At 41.7% G+C, this 20,372-nt stretch overlaps 2 protein-coding genes across 2 annotated transcripts in view; one reads left to right on the forward strand and one right to left on the reverse strand.

The window, feature by feature from the left end:
• fng (Fringe glycosyltransferase) overlaps window positions 1-19,704 on the forward strand; it is a 31,789-nt gene extending 12,085 nt beyond the window's left edge. Inside the window, exons 3-7 of the mRNA XM_018008719.2 lie at window positions 5,445-5,493; window positions 6,873-6,975; window positions 16,711-16,849; window positions 18,461-18,635; window positions 18,731-19,704. Of these exons, the coding sequence (XP_017864208.1) occupies window positions 5,445-5,493; window positions 6,873-6,975; window positions 16,711-16,849; window positions 18,461-18,635; window positions 18,731-18,966 (702 nt within the window). The 3' untranslated portion in view covers window positions 18,967-19,704. The remainder of the gene's footprint in view (window positions 1-5,444; window positions 5,494-6,872; window positions 6,976-16,710; window positions 16,850-18,460; window positions 18,636-18,730) is intronic.
• On the reverse strand, window positions 14,862-16,693 carry LOC108614551 (uncharacterized). The gene has a single exon (XM_018008721.2). The coding sequence runs from the start codon at window positions 16,557-16,559 to the stop codon at window positions 15,438-15,440; it is 1,122 nt and encodes a 373-aa protein (XP_017864210.2). The 5' UTR covers window positions 16,560-16,693; the 3' UTR covers window positions 14,862-15,437.
• Window positions 19,705-20,372: the final 668 nt, after the last annotated feature.

The raw sequence follows: 20,372 nt of genomic DNA on the forward strand, positions 1-20,372 counted from the left end.
AAGAGCTTAAAGATGACGATGGAGATTCAGCGTGTATCATATGCATATGTGTATATGAATATAGATACATATATTATGTATCACAGATATTTGCAATTCTTTTTGATATGAATAGTATCTGTAAGTTCCTAATGTATCTTAAGATACATTCTTTACACTTCTAGGTGTCCTATAGATACATTTATACGTTATAGATATATATACTCATATATATTCAATATACTCTCAAAGTATCATAATTTGCAATCTCCTTCTATATTTACTCAAATGTATCTTATAGATACACGCTATCTTAATCTGTCATCAATTTCAAATAAACTAACTTATTCAAATATATCGTTCAGGCTTTGCAACAGTTGTTTGTCTGCCTAATTGATGCTAAATCTGTTGCCGCGGTAAAGTATCTTTGTATCTTAAAGATACACACTACATAGCCTCATCTCTGCCTGCCGTTAGGCATCGAACGAGCCACCAATCAAATACACATTCAGCTAATTGATTCATTTTCTGGACTCTTTTTGGCCGAACGCCAACCAACAAGAAGACAAGAAGAAAATAACTTTCAACACGCCCCGCAACACATTCCGCTCTTGTTGTTGTTGTTGCTGCTGCCTCAATGAGGGGGGAGGCGGTGGCGGTAGCAGCAACAGCTGCTGGCAGGTGTGAGGGTCGCGGGGCAGACAGACCTATAATTAAAATGTGAACCTTTTGTGGTTTTGCTCAGCTGGCCAACATCTATAAAGCCGAGCAGAGATTACGCAAATTGGGCCACGCCCTCAATTTGTTTGCTCTGCGGTTGCGTCGATCAACTCCAAATTTTCAATCAAATGAGAAAAAAAAACGAGTATTACATCAATTTAGTTTTGTATTTTTTTTTTTTTTTTTTTTTTTTTTTTTTTTTTTTTGTGAATTGAGAAATTAATGATCTCTGTGGTTTTTTTTCGGTTTCTTTATCACTTTATCAAATTTCAGATCTTAAGTTTCTTCAAGTTTGTTTATTTGTTTGAAAATTGGTTTTATAGTTCCCACATTATAGAAAGTAGTTTTATTGTGATTTTGCAGATATGTTAGAGGGCGAAAATTGAGAGAAGAGAAAACTAATGGAGATTATAAAAAGACTTTTTCAATCTGATCAAGAATATAGTGAGACATATAGAAAGCTAGCCATGCTCATCTTTATGTTAATGATTTGATCTCTAATTTCTATAAGAGACCGATTTTCTAATTCTTTTCTATTCATCGATAACTAACTTCAATGAATATCGAATAATTTGCAAATGTCTGTAAACCTCAATTTCCCGCCTATCTAGCAGTAGCTACCTATTGTAATACAATTTCCAATTTCATTCAAGTTTGTCAATTTCCAATATATTTTCAATTGAGCCTTGACCAATTCTTATTTCTATTAAATCATATATTAGCATACATAGTTCCAAAGCTCCCTAACTTCCTTTTGATTACCTTTCAATTCATAAATCCTTCAATTCGATTTAGTGAACTTTCACTTTGTCTGCGACGCCAGCTTGGTAAAAATGCATTTTTGTTTTGTTTTTTTTGGAAAGCATGTCCAGTTGGCTATCGCACGGCACACGCCCCCCACAAAATCATGGTTAATAATCATATTATTTGGCCAAACTGCAGACAAAGCCAAAGACAAAGATAGAGGCGAATTCAAGCCACTTGGCAACGGCTCGAGGTAAAATGGAACTCTGGACGGACCGCACCCCACGTGCTGTTCAAGTGGAACTGCAGCCAGGGGCGCCGAGGGGGAGCTGCAGCAGGGTGTGGAGTGCCGCAACAATGGAGCTACACAAATAGCAAAGAAAATGCATATATATATATATATAGCCAAAATGCTGCAATGCAACGGCCCAAAATGTTGGTTATTTTGGCCTAGCCGCCGCCTTTTGCCTGCAGCTGCAGCTGGAGTTGGAGCTGGAGTTGAAGTTGGGGCTGGAGCCATTGAAAATGCATTGTTGTTGTTGTCGCTGCAGCTGCTTGTTGCTGTCGTTGGTCTATGCCGGCGACAGTCAGTTAACTGTTTGACTGCTCTTGGCCAGCTGTGCCTGTGTGTGTGTGTGTGTGTGTGTGTGTGTGTGTGTGTGTGTGTTAGCCAGTGCTCTCCTCTTTGGGCGCCGAAAACATAACGAATTGTTGTGGCAATCGCTTCGTTCCAATTGAATGCATGCCGCGCCGCAGCCTGGCCGCAAACTTGCTACGTGCAACGTGCAAAAAACACCCAAATCCGAATCAGAATTCAAATCCACCAAACGAACATGCAACAACAACAACAACAACAACAACAACAACAATAGCAATAGCAGCAACTCGGCTCCAGCTGCAGCTTTCATGATAAATTTGTTTTGCATTTAATGCTGACCCAAGCGAAATATGTTGGCAAATTTATGGACTCTCCACCTCTCTCTCTCTCTCTCCCGCTCTATCGCTCTGCCTCCCTCTCTGTGTGTCTCTCTCTGCAATGCCAGTGATATGCACTTGAGATATTCAAACACGTCTATACCCTCTAATGCTGTGCATGGCTTTAGCTGTGTATGAGGTGGATATGCAGGCATTAAGCACGAGCTTGTTCCTTGACATACCCTGTAATATGTGGCATGTGTAAATATAACTAGCATATCGGTGTATATACGAAAATGACAACAATATGTATTGTTGCTTGGTATATACACTAGAATACCCTGTAAAACGAAACAACAATTGCATCAATGCATGCCACAGTTTTTGTTAAACATTGAATACCAACTTACTAACTTAAGAGTTACCCAGTAGAATTCGGATAGTCTCGAAAGTACCCTATAGCTTAGGTAACATATGTCATCTAAGATACAGGGTATTTTCGAAAATAGACGTCGTCTACTGTATAACTCTGAGGTTGATTCGCAATTACATATTGTTTGACTTGCTTACGTTACAAAATAACTCAATCAAGTGGTACAAAGTAGATGCTTAGAGAGTAATTGTAAGTCAAGCTCTGTCTGATGTTTGTATAATTAACAGTATAACAGTTCAGTATAACACTTGAACATTTTCTAATTGCGAGCAGAAAATATTTACAGACGGCTTATGACATACATATATATTAATATATATAATTCATATACTATCTAGTATATTGGCAATACAGGATAGCTCTTAATCAATCACCTGCTCCACTTATACACCTGTAACAATTATGAAACTCCAGTGTCTGACTAATTACCTAGAATTCTATTTCGACTGTTGCTCATTTCGAATTAAGTTTGCGAGTGGGCGTGGCAACGCCTTGGTCGTACGCCACGCCCACGCAGTTAGGCCCAGTTAGAAGCAGCGGCAATTAACTGGGCCAATAGACTGACATGCACAGAAAAAAAGAGAGAAAATAATAAAAAGAATCATCTCGAGTCTGGCTGAAGTCTATGCTTAAATTTATGTGGCAGTTGCATCAGAGCGCTCAACTTGCCACATAAATTTGCAACATGTTGTAATGTTGTTTGTCAACAGTTTGAACAGTCACATAAATTAAATGCGAGTCAAGTGCGAGTGCAACTGCAGCAGCAGCGGCAGCAACAACAACAACTGCAACAGCAATATCTAGCTGCAACATGGTGTTAACATTTTTTGCCCCGCAGCAGCAGCCGAAAAATGAAAAGTGCCACAAGAGTGAGAGACTGTGAAAGAGAGAGAGAGAGAGAGAGAGAGAGTGAGCGAGCAGTCAAATAAAATCTCGTGAAAATCCATGAAAATTCAGCAGACGACGACGACGAAAAGTTTTCAGCAGTGGCCGTTGCCGTTGCCGTTGCTGTTGCTGTTGCTGGTGTGTTATAAAGAATTCGACTCGACTAGACTGCGACAACAACAACAACAGCAGCAGCTACAACTACTTCGACAACAACTTGAACGTTGGCAACGTTGACTTTCTAACTCTTAAACACAGTCGAGTTTGGCCAAAATGCTTGTGCAGCGGGCGTATTGTTGTTGCCGCATGTTGCTGTCGTGGCACCAACAGCAACAGCAACAACAACATGTTGCTGTTGTGTGCTTCGTGTTGTTGTCAATGGTTTAAAACGATTTTCGCCTGATTTGACACAGGCGAAGAAATAGTTATTAAAGGCAAAACCAATTGAGTTGTAGACGACGACAAGGCGGCGCGCAGGGAGAGGGGTAGAGAGAAGCTGAGCGACAGCATAGGGAAAGAAGCTAAGGCAGCAGTAGCAGCCGAGGCTGTGGCAGAGGCAGGCAAAGAAGCTAAGGCAGCAGCAGCAGAGGCAGACAGCAGACAGCAGACGGCAGAAAGCAGCAAGCGGAGAGAGAAGCAGCAAGAGAAGCGCAGGCAGACTTTCAAATAGCCGCAGGAACTTTTTTTCGTCTGTCATTTGGGCAATTAGGTCTTTGGATATGACAGTTAGGCAGAGAGTGCTTAAAGAGGGACGGGAAGACAGAGGGAGTGAGCATTCCCACTGTCTGCACTGTCTGTTTTGGCATCGAATAGTACTTAGGGAACCCAATTTAAAGTTTCTTACTGGACTCGTGTGAAGTAAATAACCCTCAAATAGAAGCCCCTAGCGGAGCAGCGATGCATAAAGAGAATAAAACCAACAAGAAGCAACTAGAACAATTACCAGAACAACCTTAACTTATCCCTTGCAAGAAGGAAAACCCAAACCCAAGCCCAAACCCAAACCCAACTAGAACTATATTTCTTAAACTTGTTGTTGTTTTTGTTCTTTTTGCTTGAGTTATTTCTTTGTCCAGTTTCTGCTCAGTTTCTTGTAGATGTTCAGTTTCTCTCTTCCAATTGCTTTTGCTCCGATTTCAGCGAGCGTGTGGGAAATTTTCTTATCTGATTGTCGCTTCTTCACTTCTTGTAAGTGGAATGCGAGGCTTACAGCCGACGCTCGCATAATTATATGTAGATTAGTCTTGACACCAAAATAATATGTGTATATATATGACTAAATGTAAGGTTGGAAAAAGTAGGTCTATGTTCCCATGACTTGAATTGTGATTAACTTACAATATATGCAAATCATATGCTATTAATAATTCTATAGAGGTTAGTTTGGTGTTGGTCATGAAATCGACAGCCTATTGTAAAGAATGGACTCAAAATTATAGGGTAGATGTAGATGTAAAAATTAGATTTAATATAGATTGCGGTTTATTGGTAAGAATATCTCCAAATCTAAAGACTAGATTGGATCTGTCTTCTTCTTACAGTTAGTGCATATTTTTAGAGAGTATGAAAGGCATTGTCAGAAAAGTGGCAGTAAATCCCCCCATCTTTTATTCTTTGCTAGGGTATCTTTATCTTAAATCTGCCAAAAATTCTCACACATTTAATCAATCTGAGCCAAGTTCAATTTGAGCTTTCATTTACAACATTTGATGACATCATTTCCCATATTCAAACTATATTCTAATAAATATCTCAACACTCTTTGCAGACCTGGTTCTTCACAGACACCGACGACCACTACTATCAGGAGAAGACAAGTGAGTATTTCGAAAATATATATGGAAAGGAAATGAAAAGATATAACATGATTTTTTATTATTATCAATTTATTTTTTTTTTTGCATTATCCGCCAAAACGAATAAATTTCGATTACCATTTCGCTTCGATTTTCAATTTCAAGAACAGAAAAAACAAAAAATTGGAATTGTTTTCGCCTTAATGCATATTTATCAGCGCGGAGTTACCTGTCGACCTCTTACCCTTTCTTCTTCTTATTTTTCATTTTTTTGGGTACGTTTGTCCGACCCCGTTCTTGGCCTCAATTTGGGTTTCACATCAGCGAAGCGGCCACGCCCCATCGAACGCCTAATCTTGGCCACTGTCTGCCCCGAACGAAAACTGATTAAAGTTTAGGCTGTTCCTGTGTGTGTGTCGAGTGTGTGTGTGTGTGTGCTTACCTGCTCACCCGCATTTTAATTGAATTGCAGCCTTTCGTGCTTCGATTTTTGCGTGCAGCTGCATAAAGTTTTCAGAGTTTTAATTAAAAAAAAAACCAAGTTCAAATTTCAATTAAAAAAAAAAAAAAAAAAAAAACACACGAGAGAAGAAGAAGCAGAAGATTATATTTTATTTTTGCATACCCCTAGCCATGCTGCCTCTATCTATCTATCTCCCTCTCTCTCGCTCTCTCCCGCTCTCTCTGTGTGCTCTTCGTGCAGATCTCATGTTTCACAGCCTCTTGTAGCTGGATCCTTTGCCTGGCTGCTGGCATTTTGATTAGAGCCAAAAAGGATTTTCAACTAAACACGCAGCGAAGAAGAAGAACAAGTAGAAGAAGCAGAGAGTCTGCATTTTTGAGTTATGTGTTGTTCAGTTACGTCTTCTTCTTCTTCGCCTTCAACTTGTCTGGCGTACAAAAGGATATATAGCTTGTGTCTGTCCTTTTGTCCAGTTTGTTGTGTGTGCTTTAAATATTTCAACAATTTTCATCCAATTAAGGCGCACAACTTTTTGCGCTCGCTGCGTGTTTTTTTTTTTGTTGCTCTTGCTTTTGCTTCTTATTTTCAAAGTTCTGTCGCCCACCCCGGCCACGCCTCCGGCCTTATCGGCGGCGTCTGTCAAACGAGCAACAAAACGCATCCGCTGGATATGAGCGGCATTCCCCACTAACAAGCTACTGTTTGTTGTCTTTTCTCTCTCCTTCTTCTCTGATATGAGCTTTGGCTCATTTTGGTTAATTAACATAGATGTGGCTTCTGGTCTCTCCCTGTCTCTCCCCCCCTCTCTCTCTCTCGCCCTCTGCAGCCCTCTCTATCCTGCTGCACATCCCCTGTGTATTGCTTGTCTTTCGCTTAATTACGATTCTTTAGCAAATTCTTAGCACACACTCTAATGCCATCTCTTTCTCGCTTGCAGAGGGACACTTGATAAACACGAAATGCTCCCAGGGCCACTTTCGCAAGGCTCTGTGCTGCAAAATGTCCGCCGAACTGGATATCTTTCTCGAGAGCGGCAAAAAGTAAGTATACAAAATTAATTTATATACATAGATGTAGTTTATAAATGTTGTATATGGACATATCTATCTATATATCTATATATCTACAGGAATTCTCCTGAGTAGTGTATGAATTTAGGGTTTCAGAAAGAACAAATTTCGATATCCAGTATGACCGATGTGTATTTGTTTCTAGATTGACCTCACTTCTTCAGAACTAAAGTTCCCTTTGTCTAGTTTAAACTTCTTGTATGCTTTGAAGCATTCTATGATTGAGCTCCTGTTGAATTCAGATCAGTTTTTATCACAAGTTGTTCAGGTTAGCTTTGAAATTATTATTCCTTTAAATATCATAATATATATGCATATTCCATGTATATATTTTATATGCACACAACCCTCATTCTAAATTTCCCTTTACATCCCTTCTTCGCTTCTGCTGCTGCCCACATAAATATCGCATACAAATTAAATTTCAGCAACATTTTGTGCGCCCTTTTTTCAAGCCACGCCCCCCGTGTCACATTTAGCTCGCTTTATGGACAGTCAGAACTGAAACATAAAATAAATTTGTTGGCAGCGCGTGCATTGACCAGTGCAATGACTCCCATTGCAGCGACTGTTTCTGCTGTAATTGTAGACTTGAATGCTTTTAATAAGCAACCGCAGCAGCGGCGGCAGCAGCAGCAGCAGCCACAGCCATAGCCACCACAGCAGCAACAATCTATCCAACAGGCATCCCATCTGTGGCAAAGCAAACACCCAGTTTGGAACTCGGGTTGCAGCTGCGATGCGTTCTAATTTGCGCAATTAAGATGCAGCAGCAACAGCAACAGTGCCTCCTGCTGCTGCTGCTGCTGCTCTCCTTCTTGTTGCAGCCACTCAAAACTTGTCCAGCAAAAGCGAAGAAAAAACAAGACTCAAGCTGCAAAGACACTTCAGCTAGCGCCCAAAGGAGATGCCTAGAAATTCTTCAGCTTGTTTGTAATTGTGCTGGCAGCAACAGCAGCAACAACAGCAGCAACAACAATAAATTGTTGTATTGCAAGCTGAAAATCTAGAACAACTCGGACATGCCTCAACTTAATATGAAGAGCGGCTGAGTAGGATGTTGCTCTTGTGGTTGCTGTTCTTGTTGCCTTTGTTGTTGTTGTTGTTGTTGTTGCTGCTGCTGCTGTTGCTCCTTTGGTCGGTTAAAAGTCTTGCGTCTGCTCCGTTTTGGCTTAGAACTTGAAACTGTCATTATAAAAGCACTGAGCATGCAATCAATGCAGCAGCTCAAACTGCAACTGCAACTGCAACAACAACAGCGGCAACAGTTGCTCGCTACAAATTGTTGCTGGCAACTTCTTGCAGCAGGTTCATAAAAAATAAAACAAAATAAATGGCAAGCAGGCTAAATGTGCAGTTATGATCAAGATGGGGCAGCAGCGGCAGCAACTGTTGCTCTTATTGTTGTTGTTGCTGCAGCAGCAGGAGTTGCTGCTGCTGGGGCTGCTGAAAATGGTATCAGGTGGCGCAGTCAGTTTCCTGTGCCGCTTGATTGGCAACGCTTAAATTTTTTGCTGTTGCTGCTATTGTTGGTGTTGTTGTAGTTGGAATAAGTGCAGCAGCATCGAGTCCAGCAACATCAACACCCAACAACAACAATCGCTGGCAAAATATGGAAAGAGGTTAATTAACGTGCACTGAAACGGGCAATTATGGCGCTCAGTTGGCTGCTGCTGCTGCTGCTGCCGCTGTGCCTGCTGCTGTTGTTGTTGCGCTTTTATAACCCATTGCTACGCACAGCAGCAATATATTGCTCTGGCTGTTGCTGCTGTTGCCGGCTACAGAAATTGACTCACCGCAGCGGGACGTCCATTCTATTAAATGCAAATCAAGCCAACTGAGCCCCAAATGTGCCTGCTTCGCTTTCAGCTCTGTCTTTTAATTACATTCAATGCAATGTTGCCGCAGTGCATCAGCAACAGCAGCAGCAGCAACTACTTGTTGCCGGCAACTCAAGTGAAGAGACGCCTTTTGCTTGCTGCTGACGGGCTAATTGCAGTATGTCTATTATAAACCCGAACAATTAGTGCAATTTAATTAAAAATTACAACAGCGGCGGCGGCAACAGCAACAACAGCAGCAGCAGCAATTGCTACAACAGCAACAACAACTGCAAGTCACTAGCAACAACAACAATTGAGTGACCGCTCGACCTGGCACGTCAATCAGCCTTCATTTAAGACAAGCCACCTCTCTCTTCCTCTGCCTTTCCCTCTCTCTATCGCTCTCTCTCTCTCTCTCTCTCTCTCTGTCTCCATGTCTCTCTGAATCGCAGCTCAATGCATGCAGTCGCACAGCTTAAGGCAATCATTAATTATGAGCTGTAGGGAAATCGGTTTTAAGGAATTTCTATAGCACACACACAGACACACACACACACAGATACAGCAGCAGCAGCACATTCATGCAGCGGCGCAGGCGCCAAGAAGGTGTCGGCGCCGCCTCTGCAGCTGTTGCGACATTCGAGTTTATATAAATTAGATTTCAGTATGCCCTATACCAATTACAAAACTCGGAAATGAAGGGTTTAATGGATCTATATATCAGCTATGTAACACAAAGCAGAACTATCGAAGAAGCTGTAGAAGAGAAGTAGCTGATGAGCAGAAGAAAATGAAAATAAAAGAAAAATATAAGAAAAACTGAAGGTAAGAGGTATAAGAATAGATTAGAGAGAGAGAGAGAGAGAGAGAGAGAGAGAGAGAGAGAGAGAGAGAGAGAAATTAAGCAGAGTTTTGGAATAGATAGAAGTAAAGGAGTAGCCAATAAGTAAAGAGAAGAAATAGAGAAAAAAAGTTTAATAGAGAAATAGAAATCAGCTATTATTTCCCAGTCGCTAAACTGCTCACCTCCTGATAGCTCTGTACAGGGTATCTTCTGGTCAGTTACACCCCAAACTCGCACCTTTTGTTTTTTGTATAAAGCGCCAATCAAATGCACGCTTTAAATTGTTTGCTTGTTGTTGTTGTTGCTGTTCTCTTTTTTTCCTGCTTTCAACTTTTTATTTTTCAATTTATTTGTTTCAAGTTCTAATTTATCTCATGCTGTGTGTGTGTGTGTGTGCGCCCTGGGTGTGTGTGTGTGTGCCTGTATCTGTTTGGGTGTGTTTGGTCGTGCCGTATGGCGGCCACACCTAATAAACAAATGTCGCGTTTCGACTAGCCAATATTGTGCGAATGTATCTTGTATCTCTGATTTACGAAACGGGGCGCATGCCCTTGCCATGACGCATTTAGATAGTGCCACGTATCTGTATCTGTGCCTGTGCATTTGTATCTTTATGTCTGCATTTACATATATCTTTAGATATAGCTGTGTCTGTATAAAATTGAGTTCATTTAGAGCTGGACTCTTTATATTCATATTTGTATCTACAAGTGTATTTGTATCACTATCTCTATATGTATCTGTATCTATGTATCTCTAGAAATTCATTGATAAATCTATATTGTATTCGTATAGGTATCTCTCTAAGTAGCTCTTCTATACTTATCTAAAGAGCAATTCAATCGTATCTCAATTTGTATTTCTGAACTTGTATTTCTGAACTTGTATCTGTAATTGTTGTGCCAGCAATTTGGTGGCACGTTTCGTAAACAACATTTAATGGCATTATAACGGCATTTCTGGCCTGATATTATTTTGTTAATTTGTTTCCTCTTTCGGCCTGTCCCTCGTGCAATTACGACACGTATTATGCGTAATATTCACGGCATCAACTGCCAAAGTGGAGCTCAATGGAAAGTGCCCGAAAATAAAACAGGATTCACAACAGCAACTGTTGCTGCTGCAGCTCTGTTACATATACATATTTTCAAGATGATTATTATTTTTTTTTGCCTGCCATTATGTGAGGTGGGTGTTGTTGTTGTTGTTGTTATTGTTGGTGCTGGCGCTGTCGCTGAGAAAGTGCGTGGGAATTTGTTGCACGTCGCTTGCATAGTGGCACATCAATGTTATTTCCCAGGCGTCGAGTGCTTCCCCCTTTTCTTCGCTCTCACTCCACTCCACTCCACTCCACTCGCTGCCACAGCCCGCAGCTAATCCCACATCAAATTCATAGTCCAGGGCGGGTTTTGTTGAAACAGAAATAGTTGCGGCAACAGCCGCATTATTATGCACACACAGCACCAATCCATCTAAGGCTTAGCTGCAGCGAGAGCTGCGACAATTTTAATTGCTGTTGTTGTTGTTGTTACTGCTGCTGGTGTTGTTGCGCTCTATGCGTTTTCTTTGCGGCTTGGAAAAACCTCATAGGCATTTGTCGCATATGTGAAAACCCAGATGTTGTTGCTTGTGAGAAAATTTTTAACCGCGACAACAGTTACGCGGGGCTGGGGGCTGGATCTGGGGGTAAAGAGAATGCAGCCCAACGCATCAATTTCATTTATTTGCCACTTGTGGCAGCAACAGCAACAACAACCACCGCACAATTATTCAATTGAGGCAATCAAAAGAGGGGCGCAGCTAGTCGAGAGCAGCAGGCGGGGTGGTATGGAGGGAGCGGGTCTAAATTTACTTGACATTGTCGCAATCTGAAGTTGAAATTTGTGTCTACTTTTTCCTGTGCATAGCGGAAATGCACAATTGGAGCTGGTTGGATATGCAGATGAAGTTGCTGCAGCCGCATTAGCAACTGTTGCATCCGGCGGAAAGCAAAAAAAAAAGAAGCAGTTGCTGTTGCTGCTGTTGTTGCTGTTTCTGCTGCTGCTGCTGCTGTTGTTGCATGGCAAATCGCTTGCTCTACATTTCAATTACGCGTCGCCCACACGACAATTGGCGTCAATTTACCAGGCTTGTAGCTAAAAGATACATTTTTGTATCTTTTGTTGTTGTTACTGCTGACGCCAGCGATATCGTCGCCAGCTGTTATTGCTGCTGCTTCGGCTGCTGCTGTTGCTGTTGCTGACAAATGCGTTTCAATTGTCGCCGCTGTCTTTTCAATTGTTCAGTGAGCGTGTCAAAACTGCATTGAGAGAGCAACTCTTAAATCTGTGAGTCACGCCTGCAACTGCAGCGACTGCAAGCCAACGGCAACTGTTGCTGTTGCTAATGAGCCGCGCTGTTTGATTTAAGTGCCCCGGCTTAATGTAAATATCTTGTTTTGGAGACCCGTGACACGGCACACCGAAACATTGATTTGTATCAATGCGCAAAATATATGTGTATGCGTGTATGTGTATGTGTTTATATTGTATCTGTAAGATACATTCTCTGACGCTCTGACAGCTGACTTATTGCTAATTGCAAAGCCAAACAACAACAACAGCAACAGCAACATGAAAAGAAAACAAACGAAACGAAATCAGTTCGTCATCCTGGTTTCTTTTCTGTTTGGCGATCGCTTATCTGGCACGATCCGCCTTTGCTCGGCTGCCTGTCAAAATACTTTTAACGCAGACTGTTGGTCGAGTCGGATTTCGAGTGCGAGTGCGAGTGCGAGACTGCGACTGCGACTTTGACTTCGACTCACTCTTAATGCGAAATCTATTAAGACTGCCTGCATTGGCGGCTCGCGAAGTGCCCCGTCAATCATTTTTTATTATGGCTCCAGACATAAACTCATTTCAACTGCAGTCGACCAAAAGACGATGGCGACTACGCCCCGGCAACAGCTGCTGCTGCTGCTGCTGCCCACATCAGCAATATCAGCAGCAGCAGCAGCAAAGGCAACAGCAGGAACTCGAGTAATTGGAAAACTGCCATGAAAAATAAACTAACTTCAAATAAAAGTTTTTGCACTCGTTTCGCGTTTACACAGACAGAGGCTCCTATAGCTGTTGCTGCTGTTGTTGCCGTTGCTGCTGCTGCTGTTGCTGCTGCAATGCGATGCCAGATAAACACAGACCCAAATATCCAAACAAACAAACGCTGCTGCGGCAGCATTTTAAGCCACCAACGTTGCTGGCCAGCTGCAGCGATCGCTGCTCCCCATTCATTTCTCCTTTTTCTCTCTCTCTCACTCTCTGCCTATCTATCTGTCTGGCAGCGATCGAACTACCTCGAAATGAAAACATTTTCATTTTCATAAAATGCCAAATAGCAGCCACAAAAAGCGTAGACAAACGCGTTAATTAAATAAAGGCAAACACATAAAATGCCAGCTAGATTTCAATTTGGTAAAGTCAACTGGGAGATAGAGAAAGAGATAGAAAGGGGGGAAGACAGGCAAGAGGTGGAGAGAAGTGAGAGTGACAGCAAAGGCAGGCAGGCAGGCACAGAGTAGCCTACGACAGGTTACACTCAGAAAAAGGAATAGTGAACAAAGCTGAAAAGATAGTTTAAATGGAAGTTCCATGATAGAAAAATCCAATAAGAAGTAGGTTTACAAAAATCTGATTGATAAGTTTCTCATATTCAGGCTTAAGGAATAGTTAAATTCTTTATATCTACAACTTCGCAGCTTAAAGCGACTTAGTTCATCAATAGGCATAGCTCATTTCTTCAAGTGTATGTGCATTTGTGGCACGCATAATTAAGCGAAATTAAAAGCGCATATTTATGCGACACGAAGCGACTAACAGAGCCAAGCGACAAACAGGAAAACAACAACCGACAGCAACAACAGCAACAGCAACTTGGCTGCCGTTTCGCACAGGTATCGCATGTGGCAGCCACAACAGCAGCAGCAGCAGCAACAGCAACAACAATAACAATTTATGAATGCCACGATTAGCTGAGCTGCCGCAGCGCTTAGAAAAGTGAAGACACAAAACTCTTAGGCTCCCCCCTCAACAACCCCACGCTGTCAACTGTCTACCCCTGTCACTTTCCCTGCCTGCCCCGGCCTAAGTTCCCCTTGCGGCTTATGTAATAAAAAATTATATTAAATTACCCAACAGACGCCAACAAACGCTTCGATTTTATTGAATAGTTATGAACTGCGCACCTAAGGGAGAGGGAGAGAGATAGAGAGTGTGAGAGTGAGTGAGTGCTAGAAGTTGCTGTTGCTTAGCCACAGGCGTTTGCCTAAAGATATTGCCGCAGATTTTATAGATACTTTTAGGCGGATTAATTCAGCTCAATGCTGGCTGTTTGAATAGGCCAAAAGCCCGAAGACAGCTTAAAGATGTGCAACAAAGGCTAAGGAAACCTAAGCTGAGGTTAACAGCTCTTAAGTTATAGTTCTTATAGTTGAGCTCCATGTAGGAGCAGTTATTAGATATATAAGTATTCCAAGGGAATATTCGTTAGGGTTGAACAAATATTTTCTGAATGGAGCAGCTACATCTTAAGTTTTAGTTACAAATCTGGTAGGTTTTTGGTTTTGGTTTGGTATACACTTTCCTAAGGTTTCCAGAGAAACTTTACAGAATAGCAATCGAATTAGTGTGGATCTGGGATATTCCCTAAATATTTCAAGATCTAGTTTCCTTAACTAGTTACTTTAAGACCCTTACAGATAGTCAAAAGTTATTCATATGGTATGTGTAGTTAGTTAGTTTGAAGAGTTATTCATATGGTATGTGTAGATTAATATTAAGAGCATTTTTCAGCAATCGAACTTGCTTAGTTCTGAGTATACTTTTGCCCAATTCAAACTATCTACTTTGTATTACCTACACATTCTACAATGATAAGTATCTACATGGCATGCTTAACTGCCTTAGAGACGTCTCGAAATTCAGCACTTCCTAGAGTATTTGTACGATCCATACATGGATCTAAAATAGACTTTTCTTCAACATCTTATTCAATATCCAATGCAAATATTCAAACGCATTCAAAACTATAAAGAACGAGTATATGCTACTATTTTCATTGTCTTAAGCTTCCGCCTAGTTCTATAATCTATGTCCATATCCATATCACATCGGTTATTTTATAGCTTAACAGTTAACTGCTACACAACCCTCTTTTTCTCAGTTTATAATTAACTCTAGTTAATTTATTTGAAATCACTTGTGTAGATAGGAGTAAGAGCCCGTTATAAAAGTTGAGTTATTAAAGGAAATTTGAATGCTCTTAACCGATTTCTCCATTAGGCTGGCAAACTTTATGATCAAGCTGAGTTACCTCGTTCCTCTTCTTTCTCTCTCTCTCTCTCTCTCTCGCACCATCTTTGTTTGTCTCTGCCTCAGTCTCCGCGTGTGAGAGTGAGTGTGTGTGCGGTAGAGAACCAGTTCGATAGCCTCGGCTGCATTTTAATGGCATCATTAGCTGAACTGCGCGGGCTACCGGATATGGTTGATCGTTTGTCACTCCAGCTAATCCCCCTTTCGCGGCGAATGCAGCTGCAGCAGCAGCGCCCAGAGTTGAGCGAGTCCGAAAGAACTGGACTACCGGTAATTACCATTTAAATTAGTGCACTTTTTTACGCAACTGAGGAGAGTACGAGTAGTTGGAGTAGTTGAAGAAAACTGGCTGTCAGCTCTACTAAACGGCAACGATTTTGAATGAACTTGAAACAGTTATAGGCGGAACTCATGGGGCTAGACAGAATAGGTGGAATTGCGTACGCCATAGATGGTATCATTGGCCTCTGGCAATTTGCATACCTTCCCTGTGCTGGGACGATTCAGTCGCTGGGCAATCAGATTCAGATCCAGGTTCTGGACACGCACCATCAACGTGGGCTCCTTGTCATGGCTGCGCGGCACAAAGTTCTTTTGGCAGTTCAACGGCATAATGGGGCATTTACCGTGGTGTGTGGCATCCGGCAGGGGTCCGATGTTAAAGGGTCCGACATCGACACCAATGTTCTTGCTGCCGCAGGAGATGCACGTAATGCCCGTATTAATGAATCCAGCAGCGCGCGGACACGTGTCCTTGTCCTCGATCTTGCTCAAACGCTGATCGATATTGTCGAAGCGATCGCGTATGTATTTCTTGAGCGCCGGCATGTGGACCTTGTCCAACTTGCTGTCGAGCATATCCTGCAGCTCCTCCATGGTGCCAATGAAGGTCAGATTGTACTCCTTGACCAGTCCACGCAAGTTCTCAATCTCGATGACGCACTGCTTGACCAACTCGAGTCGATCGAACAGTTTCTGCGTCTTGTTCAGAAATGCCGTCAGTGATATATAGAATTGATTTAGATCCGCCTGCAGTTTCTCTATCATTTCGAGTATGGGCGCGGCAATGCGTCGCAGCAGTTTCTTCATAAAGTCCATGTTCTGCAGCAGGCTACAGGCGATCTTGTTATCCTCATCGCAAACGGTGCAGAGGTCCTCACAGGGCGACGAATACTGTTCCCACAACTCCTTCTGATACTTCTTCGAGTTCACCTTGTTGACGGTGCGTATTTGCTTGAAGTGCGACTCGAGCTTCGCTTCGACTTGGGCCAGACGCTTCTCCATGGCCACCATCTTGTCCAGTTCTGTGGAAATCGGCTCAATGCTGGCCAAATCGAATGGCAGTGGCGACACCTTCGAGCGCTCCAGCAAACGTTCCATGCACTTGCCCTCGAAGCCACCAATCGTCACCTGATCATGATTGCAATTCAACTTCTTCATCATCGTATCCAACAGACTGTGCAGCACGGCGACATTCACATGATTCATCTCTGGCACGCCCAGCGCAATGCGCGCCAATTGCTCCAGCGTCAACTGCATCTCGAGTCACTTGGTCAACAACAAACGTGCAAATAAAATGAACAATTTGAAAATACAAATAGTCTAGCTAGATATATGTATATCTGTAAATATTATAAACTCTCTACTCTCTGTTCAACCTGTGTATTTAACTAACTTGTAATGTTTCCAGATGGTTCTGTCACTTCGACGATGACAACTATGTCAATGTGCCCCGTTTGGTGAAACTGCTGGACGAGTACAGCCCAACGGTGGACTGGTATCTGGGCAAGCCGAGCATATCCTCGCCGCTGGAAATACATCTCGATAACGTAAGTGCAAATCTATGTTCGTTTTCATTACAGTCTTTGTATACCCTGTATGCAGGGCAAATGCATGAAAGAGGGGGTTTTCGATATCTTTAATGTCGTTTTTATGAAAAGTCTTTAAATGTATAAATGCTGTATCAGCTAGTCATTAGATTAGTAGAGCTATAGAGCTGAGTTTATCTTTTCTCACGATAACTTTGTTTATTAATATGATCTATAAATACTTATCGATAAATATCGAGCGGAAATGTTTGTTTTGAGCCATAGCTCGTAGCTCGCAATAACATTTGATATATAAACATTCATATTTTGCCCCAGCAAAAACAATAATAGCTGCTGCTTTTAGTCTAGAAACGACTTCAAATATCATCCTATAATGCTATAAACTTCTAAGCTATAAGAGTTGATTAGTATTTGCATAAGCTAGAGCTATAAACATCAGCTATAAATATTATAGCACAGCATAGCTATGAGGCGCATATACTCGTTCGCCTGGCTGCCTACTGCTTTGCTATTATTTTGCATTTTTTTTGCATTCAGCTTCTTTTTTCTTCTCTTTGCATATTTTCCAATACCAATAATTACATGACGCTGTGTTTACGGCCATGTCCATAGCTCTGGGTATATGGCAGCGGCGATCGCCTTTCTCCGGGCTGCATTATTTATGCGCCTGGCTGTGGCCATTTGTCTATGCCGCCATTTGGCTTCCAGCTGCCAGCGCAGGCTATCATTAATAACCGATATGATCTGGCTCAGACAAGCGCAAGCGCAAGCGCTGGCTGCTTTGGCTAGCTGCTTGCTCTGGCTGACTGGCTTTCTGGCTGACTCTCTCGATCTGTGTTCCCATTTCGATCCATTTGAAATATATGTAGCCAGCTGATCCCGTAATGAATGCTGTTGCATGCAACAAACAGTGTTTTTTTTTCTCTCTCTCTCTCTCTCTGATTTCTTATTGTGGGCTGGGCCGCATGCCACGACGAATCGTTGAATCGACGAATCGAGCCTGATCCCTGCCACAAACTAATTGAAAGCCCACAAAAAAAATACTGAAAACTTAACGCTTCATTAGGTCAGGAGGAGCTGCTGCTGTCAAAAATCTTCGTATATTCGTTTTAGTTTCGGTTTTGGTTCGGGCTTTTGGGTTTTGGCTTTTGGGCTGCGTATTAAGTTTCCTTAACGCACATGTCCCATTTACATGGTCAATTAATCAAGTGGGGATTTCTTTATGCTTGCTTTTTTTGGTCAGTTTCTTAATTTTTAAAAACAACAATTTGGCAAAAATGTGACTTAAGGGAATATGAACGACTTCGTTATACGCTGTAAAACTGGCTAAAAGCAGCGAAAGTAGTTGTTGGCTTGGCTTCAATCCTTAGCTTTGTGATTCTAAAACTGTGGGAATGCAGCCATCAAACGGTGTCTAGAAAATGCTATCAACAATCGCTCCATTGTCTATTTTCTACCTCTACTCTCTCACTAGCCTGATATACCCGCTTTCCACTTCATCGACAATCCACGTCAAATATGTTATTATTATTTATGTTTATCCTTTGCTCAGCTCATTTATTTGGTTCTTCCGTTAACTTTTGCCTTCTTCGACCTCTTCTCATCTTGCAGAAGAACACAACGACCAACAAGAAGATCACCTTTTGGTTTGCCACAGGCGGCGCTGGCTTCTGCCTGAGTCGAGCCCTGACTCTGAAGATGCTGCCCATAGCAGGTGGCGGCAAATTCATTAGCATCGGCGACAAGATACGCTTTCCGGACGACGTCACAATGGGCTTCATCATAGGTGAGTGAAGTTGCTGCAATGCCTTCAATGACCATTCCTGAGGCGTATAATTAACTCTTTGCCATCTTCCGTTTCTCTCCCTTTCTTTCTTGCAGAGCATTTGCTGAAGGTGCCGTTGACTGTTGTCGATAATTTCCACTCGCATTTGGAGCCCATGGAGCTTATACGGTCCGATACATTCCAGGATCAGGTGTCCTTCAGCTATGCCCACATGAAGAATCAATGGAATGTGATCAAAGTGGATGGCTTCGATCTGAAGACGGACCCAAAGCGTTTCTATTCGCTGCACTGTCAACTCTTTCCCTACTTCAGCTTCTGCCCGCCCAGATAAACCGTAGATCGATAAATGTATCGGGTGTCTCCCATTGGCTGTTGCCGACGTTGCGATCGGTTCTGAACCCAAAGTTGTTTGGCAAACGTCGAAAAATGATTAGGAGAAAGCAGAAAAACAAAATCTCATCACTGTGATTTAATATTTAAGTAAGCGAATATGAATGATACATCGATAACAATCGATAACAGCTAAAATGATAAACAGATGGTTCTTTGTACATATATAAATATCGAATTCAACTCGAAAGTTGTGCTTCCTAGAGATTCATAAGTTAATCAAGAACTTGCCTTCCAAAAAAAGCATATAAATATTTACATATATATCGATAATTAGATTATTCAAGTTTTTAACTATTATCTCTTAAGCTCTGCAATTACAGCAATTCAACACTTTCCAAGTGCTTCCTTTATATTGTAGCGTTACGTACACTCTTCCATTGAAGCTAATAGCTTAGTTCAATTAATGGTCTAGTCTATGTTTAAGTTGCGCTTAGAGTTTAGTGCGCAGATATGGACATATCATATTCATAACATCAATTAAGGGTTCTCTGAACTCTTAAAGACAGTCTCCAGAATATGCCTTATCTGCAATGTGCGTGTATATAGATATATATATAAAACAAATGTATTTGTAATCTGTAGTCTAATCTCTAAGAAATGTTTAAACTATTTTTGTTAATTTTTAGTTTGCCTAAATAAAATCTGATCAAATAACATAAAAAGAATCAAATCTGAGTCTTATTTTAAGTTTAACTTTCTGTATAGTTACAGGGCTGATGTTATATCAAGTGCGATTACAGCTGGATCTCTCTCTCTATCTTTCTCTCTCTCTCCCTCTCTGCCTTTATATAAAATACTATACTTATCTATTCTGGTAAATTAATGTCAAACTTAAGTGTCTTTTTATCCTCTGTAATAGCCCTGTTAACTTTAACATTAGAAGCATTTCGCTGCGCTTCTCACTGTTAGACTACTGGCATCGTGTTACAGTGCGATTCACAGTTATATTCACTTAACTTTTTCGCTTATCGTGTTTGCCTGTTGCCCACTGCAGTTCCTGTTGTTGCTGTTGCTGTTGCGGCAGCTTATCAGCTGATTGTCACTTAACATTCTGTGTACTTGTTTGGCTGCTGTTGTTGCATTTTGCATCTCGCAGCAAAAAATACAAAATGAAGAAAAGCCAAACAAAATTCGTTGTTAATTAACGCTAAAAGCCATGTTAAGGCCCGCTAAAGCGTTAACTTTTAACGATATGGATCAGAGAGTTTCCATGGGGCAGGCCATTGCCAGCCAGCCAGCCAGCCAGCCAGACAACCAGACAGACAGTCGGACAGACAGACAGACATTGACATGTCCACGTCCATGTCCTGTGCAGTCAAAGTCGCACAGGAAGGCGCACACTGA

The sequence above is a fragment of the Drosophila arizonae genome, chromosome 4 (genome assembly GCF_054131065.1).
Source record: "Drosophila arizonae isolate 15081-1271.41 chromosome 4, UAZ_ARI_1.0, whole genome shotgun sequence".
Taxonomy (NCBI): domain Eukaryota; kingdom Metazoa; phylum Arthropoda; class Insecta; order Diptera; family Drosophilidae; genus Drosophila; species Drosophila arizonae.

Excerpts from the sequence above, each read along its gene's own strand:
- LOC108614551 (XM_018008721.2), bottom strand. The coding sequence starts at position 16,559 with ATGCAGTTGACGCTGGAGCAATTGGCGCGCATTGCGCTGGGCGTGCCA.